Below are 6,435 nucleotides of genomic sequence, written 5' to 3'. Positions count from 1 at the left end.
ACGATTTTCTCTCAATTATAAATTAAGACGAGTTTATGTTTTTTCATAATAAATGTCATCAACTTATTATTTTATATTACTTGATAATATAAAGATTGATTTTAATTATTATTTCTTACTTCTGCAAAAGGCTCATAATCTAGATCGAAGCTTGCGTTCGTTCCGAACGACTTCGTGGTTCATTTGCCAGGGATGTCGTAACTTTATATATACATTTTTTTTCTTTTATATCTAATGTCAAAATTATGCCGAATATAATGATTAAACGATTCCAAAAAATGTTATTAGTTGGTGTATTCAACCAGAATGATTAATATGTATCTCTGTATATGCGATCTTGTTTTGAAACCGAACACTTGAGTCACTATAATTGGGGCCGACTGCTCTAAAAAATGGGATTGGCTTATGTTTACTTAAAAATCAAGAGAGAATAGTATTTATTTTTTGTATCAATGTATTTGGATGCTTATGAAATTTTGTCTTGGAAGCCAAGATATAGTATTCTAATCTAAGCAGTTTCATGGTATAGCTTAGGCATTCGTTTTCGTTTTCTATTCAGGCGGACGATTGTTAAATGTATGTCCAGACTGATATGATAATATTTTATTACATCAGTCTGATCAAGAACATATATACCACAATTTCTGACTGTTACAAATATATTGACAAAAACATAATACCCTGAATTGTAATTTGTCATTTAATTAGGGTAATAGTATCATTAATTGAACACTCAACATCGAGATCTATTTGATATTAATAGCTCTGTGATGTGGAAATATCGCTTAAGATACATTTGTACACATACTTCCACAACTATTCCACACTAGAGTGTCATTCGAGTACAATGGCTTTGCGGATCCTTCTTATTGCTTGTGCTATTATTCAGCTCTGGATAACTCTCAAGCACAGTTACCATGTGAGTTGGAATCAGCAAGAAATTAAAGCAAATAAATTATTTCATATATTTCTAAATAGGAAGCTGAGGCTGTTGAGTTCAAGATGACAAATCTGGTTTGCGAGACTCTCAATAAGTCATGGATGGTCTTTCATAAATGCAGACTCCGGGCCGTCAGTCGTAACAGGACTTGCATGTATTTGAATGGAACTATTCTGCATCCTGCGTATAAAATTCATACCCGACTTGAAATCTTTCAAAAGGCCAATGGCTACAAACCATGGCTCATTAATACGACAGTTGATGTCTGCCGTTTTCTGAAGAAACCCTTTAATCCAGTGGCAATAACCATAGCAAAACTCTTTTTAGAATTCTCCAATTTTAACCACACGTGTCCTTATCTGGTATGTATTTACAACTGAATAAGCTTTAAAGCCAGCTCATTTTCTTCAAATAGGGCCCACAAATCGTCGATGGATTTTACCTCAGATATAAATCTCTGCCGCATGGTATGCCGACCGGCGAATATCTTTTGAGCCTAACTTGGCATTTTGATTGGAAGCCACAGTTTATAACAAACATTTACTTTAAGTTCATAGAAGACATAAAGGCGGATACTTAAATGTTCGATTTGTATTAAAGTCGTCTGTATATACAATGTAAAATCTAATGAATCTATGAAATTGATACGTTTGAGTGGGTTTTAGTAATTTAACTATTTGTCAAAAATGTTTTTAGTCGATGTAGTCAAGCAGAACATCTGCTTATAATTGAAAATGATCTGCTCAATTTTTTTATTACTTAATATAATTCACAAGGAACATGTTTGTTATGAATATGTCGGGCCAGCCTATATGCCAATTGTAAAACAAGTTTCCAGAGTGATCCTTCATCCCAACAATGTGATCCCTGCATCAATTGGCAGGCATAACGACTCTGTTCAAGTGGCCAACGTGAGATGGAGATTTCTATCTCCCTCTGTATCTCTCTCTCTCTCTCGTTTAGAAAACCCGAAATAGTCGTTTTCTCAATCGCTCGGATTAATTTGACTTAGCGCAAATTCTGGGAGTGCCGTAAATTCTGTTAATTACAAATGATTTGCTAAAATACAAAAATATATAACAACCATTTGCATAATTAGACAAAAATTTGTATATATATTGCCACAACTATACAAAAATAATTGTAATTATTTTTGTGGGAACTGAAGCGAAAATAGCTTCCAAGTCCTAAATGTATTTGTTACTGAATTCATAAATACATTACTAAGTTACATTTTATACGAGAATCATCACGATGCGCACTGTTCTCATAGTTTGTGGAATTCTTCAGCTTTGGATTGCTCTTAAACTGAGTTACAATGTAGGTTGCAGTATAATGAAAAAAAAAAAAAAAAAAAATCCGTTTGTTCTTTAAGCCAGATGTGTTTTAATTTGTTTTAATAGGAAGCTGTTATGTTTAAGATGACAAACGCTGTTTGTAAGAGCTATAACGAGTCGTGGGTTGTTATTCACAAATGCAGAGTTCGAGCCATCAGCCGAAATAAGACAACGTTCAACTTTAATGCAACTTTCTTACACCCAGCCTATAAAATTCATTATCGCGCCGAACTGTTCCAAAAGGCCAATGGCTACAAGCCTTGGTTGGTAAATGCCACTGTCGACGCGTGCCGCTTCCTTAAGCGGCCATTTCACCCGTTTGCTATACTGCTGGGTAAACTCTTTCTCGAATTCTCCAATTTTAACCATACCTGTCCCTACAATGCAAGTATCCTAATCCAGAATCGTGACTTAATGATGGCATCAATTTGTTTTCTTTTCTTTTTTTGAGCAGGGAACTCAAGTTATTGATGGGTTTTACCTGAAATGGACGGCCCTACCGCATACATTACCAACTGGCGAATATCTATTGGGCATGACTTGGATATTAGATGGGAGTCCAACGTTCATAACCAACGTTTACTTCATGTTTACAGAGGACTTAGCGCCGAAATACTAAATATTTCTAAGGCGCATAACTTTGAAGAATATGGTTTTCTTTTTGATTTCTATAATCCTAATCTCTAAATCAATAAAGCTGAAGTCCCTCTTTATATATGAGAATCAAGTATGTTTCTGAGCTAATTTGTTATGATGGCGAAATCTGAAACGCAAAGTACAGAGATTTATCAAAATTTTCTATAATAACTGCTTTTTAATGGAAGCAGTTACTCAGTGCAGTGAAACGAAACTCCGTTTATGGGGATATATATTTCTTTGCAATCCAGTCTAAATATTATTTTCAATGTTGGGAAGTAGATCATCAAAATCCTAATATTTTTTTTTCTTTAGAAATATGGATAGTTCTTCATCAAAGCTACAATGTAAATATTATTATTATTTTTCTTTTTTCTCAGTCCTCACAAATTGAGTGAGGTTTGGCTCTAATTTTATGTATATATATGTGTTGTTAAAGTACTATATGTGATTGTACAGCTTCTACACTTAATAAACCAAATAAAAATAAATAAAAAAAAAAAAAAAAAATTTGATAGAAGACCACAAGTTAAAGTAAGTGCAGGGAAATATATCTGTCTTGCTTTTCGTCACAAATTATGCATGAATGTTATATTATTTCATTTTCCATATTTTATGCTTTTGCCATTAAAAATGTTAGCTACATTGATTGATTGGAATTTTCAGTCTGTTAACAGCGAGCTGATGCTGCAGCGGTTATTCTGTTAGCATTAACAGAGTCTATGCTGATCAGTGAGCGCACACGCAGTCCCGTAGCTATTAAATGCGTAATAATTGGCAATGTGTTTAATAAATGAAAATAATTGAGTAACTAATTATTGCATATGATTAGACAATTTAAAAATATTTTTTCGCGAGTGCTAACAAAGTAAAGTGTAATACGAAAACAAATAAAATACGAGAATTTATCAGTTTATGACTGCGTAGTCAAAAGGCATATAAAAGCAAAAGAGAAATATGTTAAATTTCATTGCGTTATTTTGTAAAGAGTGAAGAGTAAAGCTGTTGTTTGTTGACGCTAAAAAAAAAGTAAAGAGAGCCAGAAGAAGATAGCAACAATTGTATTTGCTTGCGTCTGCTGTTCGAGCTGTTGCTGCTTTGACCTGAACATGAGGTAAGCGCAAAAACAAAAACCGTAATTGTTTTTGATTTTCTTCATATTATTTTGTATTCGCTGCTCTCAATTTAGCAAATGCTATGTGCGCTCTTTGTATCCATGCATTCTCTGTTATGTTAAGAAGCACTTTGAATGCCCGCTTACATATTCTGTTAGTTGTCAGTGCTGTAAATTCACATAATTAAGCATAAATTAACATTTTTATATGAACACAGTTCTGCAACTCTCGACTATGGCAATGAAATCAAGAAAATTATGGCGTTGCTTGATTTTTCTGAGTGTATTTGTATCTATATGAACTTCAGGTTATTCACCCTTTCTCGCTTAACTTTCATTTTGACACGCAGTTGCTGTTGCCAGGGCCTTCCGCTCGGCGGAGGTGAGGAGTGAATGTGTAAGCGTATGTGTATGTGAGTGCAGTTTATCAAAGCGGGGCAGCGACCAGTTGCCAATGGCTGTCAGTTTCCATCTCGGAGTCCTTCGTCCTGCTTGCTGTCTATGCAATGCTCTGCCCCTCTCCCTCTCTCTCTCCCTCTTACTGTATCCACACACTATATATATATCTTTTTCTTTTTTTTTTATGCGCAAATCATGCTGCATCATTAAATCTGTTCGCTGACTGAGGGATGCGGTTGCTGTTGTTGTTGCTGCTGGTGCTTTTTCCGTTTCGCTTTTACGATTTGCTTTCGGTTTTTCTGGCCCTCGTTCAGCTTCTGCTGCTGCTCTGGTCGTGGCCCAAACTTCGCTTCACTGGTTTTTCATTTCTAGGCACAAGAATTTATGGCTTTCAGCGTTGATTTTGTTTGGCATTTTTTATGTGTTTTTAAGTAGTCGTAAAGCGTAACACTTGATGAGATATTACACGTTGTTTATACTAACACATATATAACAAAAGGGATGCTAAGCGTGAGCTTCGGTTTATTTATTTGACCCACACACACACGCACACACATTGTTTCATTTTGTTTGATTTGATGGCCTTTTAAATATTGGTTTTGCATTTTGCATGATTGCCGCAAAAAAGCGGCATTTTTTACGAGCGTTTAATAGAATTGATGTGGCAGACATAAAAACAAGCAACAACAGCAGCAGGAATAACGGCTTATATTCTGTTATCCTGGCTGCATGTAAATGATTAGCTAAGCGAGTGAATGACACCTGCCACAAATGTCAGACACGGGCATAAAGAGACCACAAAGCCACTGCCAAGTTAAAGAGGAAGACGACGACGACGACGACGACGAGGACGAGGCAGGACCTTGTCAGTGTCTGCAAACTTGTCAATGAGCACCAACTAAATATTTTATTAGGCTGTCAGCAAACACACAGACCATACAACATTGAGCATGTGTGCGTGCGTGTGTGTGTGGAGTCGTGATTGCGTGAAATTTAGTAGAGCTTGGCGCCATGTGCGAGTGTGTGTGTGTGTGTGTGTGTATGTAGGGAGGCAGAGCAAAGCCTCAGACATGTAGCTCCTGATGAAACTCATCATTATCATCATCCGCCATGATGATGATGATAATGATGAGGCTGATGATGACAAGGAGGAAGCTCAAGCTCGGCGCCTGATGAAGTTGCCTTCAGTTCGGCTCTGGGGAATTTGGCGACGTTGTCGGCAAAGTTGTTGACTCTCAGCCTGTGTGTGTATGTGTGTTTGTGTGGGTGTGTGTACGCTGTCTTGGCCAGCTCACAATTGGCTGTACGTGTGCAACATTTTTAAGTAGCTTTTCTTTCCGTGTTTGCCAGCTGCTCTGCCTCAAGTCTGTTTGTTTTATGGCAGCGTTTGTTTTAACTTTGTACGAGGAAAATGCTTTCTTTATATGCGGATGTGTGGAAACATATGTTTTCAATTTGCCAGCCAAATGGAAAAACTTGATTGAATTCCATGAAAATGAAGATCGATGCCGGCCGCCCGGCGATGCCGGCGATTGCCTTTAACTTTCTGCTTTAATCTCGAACTATGCAAAGTTTGTCATCAGTCAAAGTCGGCGACAGCTCCCCAAAGAGTCGCACAAATTACATTTGCGGCGTCTGCAGCACAAGAGGCACTCTCTCTCTCACACACACATACACACTCGCTGAGGCACACACTTACCAACCATCAATCATACGCACCGTGTTGCGCCTGGGACGCGACTTTTGCATTTGCCACCATGATGCATGCATCGCTAGGGAATTGTCCTCAAGCGCTGGCCACTTCCTCGCAGCTTCCGTTGCCATTTTGCCATTTTGCTGAATGCGTCGCCTAATTGCATGCTACATTATTTTGCAGCAGTCTTCACGCCTCGCGCTAATTGAAGGACGGCAGCGTGGCACGAGCCACGAACCGTTTGGCATGTGGCATAAGGCAGTCACTCACTTGCTGCAAATTAAAATAAATTGTGAAATTAAATGCCAAAACTTTT

General features: G+C 37.4%; 1 protein-coding gene and 1 pseudogene across 1 annotated transcript; both read left to right on the top strand.

Moving 5' to 3' along the window:
* Window positions 1–547: 547 nt before the first annotated feature.
* On the top strand, window positions 548–1,563 carry LOC108614849 (uncharacterized). Its single transcript, XM_018009070.2, has 3 exons — window positions 548–919; window positions 979–1,302; window positions 1,356–1,563. The coding sequence occupies exons 1-3, from the start codon at window positions 848–850 to the stop codon at window positions 1,518–1,520; spliced, it is 561 nt and encodes a 186-aa protein (XP_017864559.1). The 5' UTR covers window positions 548–847; the 3' UTR covers window positions 1,521–1,563.
* A 776-nt stretch (window positions 1,564–2,339) lies between these two features.
* Window positions 2,340–2,948, top strand: LOC108614848 (uncharacterized; annotated as a pseudogene).
* Window positions 2,949–6,435: the final 3,487 nt, after the last annotated feature.

The sequence above is a fragment of the Drosophila arizonae genome, chromosome 5, assembly GCF_054131065.1.
Source record: "Drosophila arizonae isolate 15081-1271.41 chromosome 5, UAZ_ARI_1.0, whole genome shotgun sequence".
NCBI lineage: Eukaryota > Metazoa > Arthropoda > Insecta > Diptera > Drosophilidae > Drosophila > Drosophila arizonae.
This window is presented reverse-complemented; position numbering and strand designations above follow the sequence as displayed.

Coding starts and splice junctions, on each gene's coding strand:
- LOC108614849 (XM_018009070.2), top strand. CDS start 848: ATGGCTTTGCGGATCCTTCTTATTGCTTGTGCTATTATTCAGCTCTGG. Junction 920..978: donor CTCTCAAGCACAGTTACCAT/GTGAGTTGGAAT, acceptor ATTTCTAAATAG/GAAGCTGAGGCTGTTGAGTT. Junction 1,303..1,355: donor ACCACACGTGTCCTTATCTG/GTATGTATTTAC, acceptor TTCTTCAAATAG/GGCCCACAAATCGTCGATGG.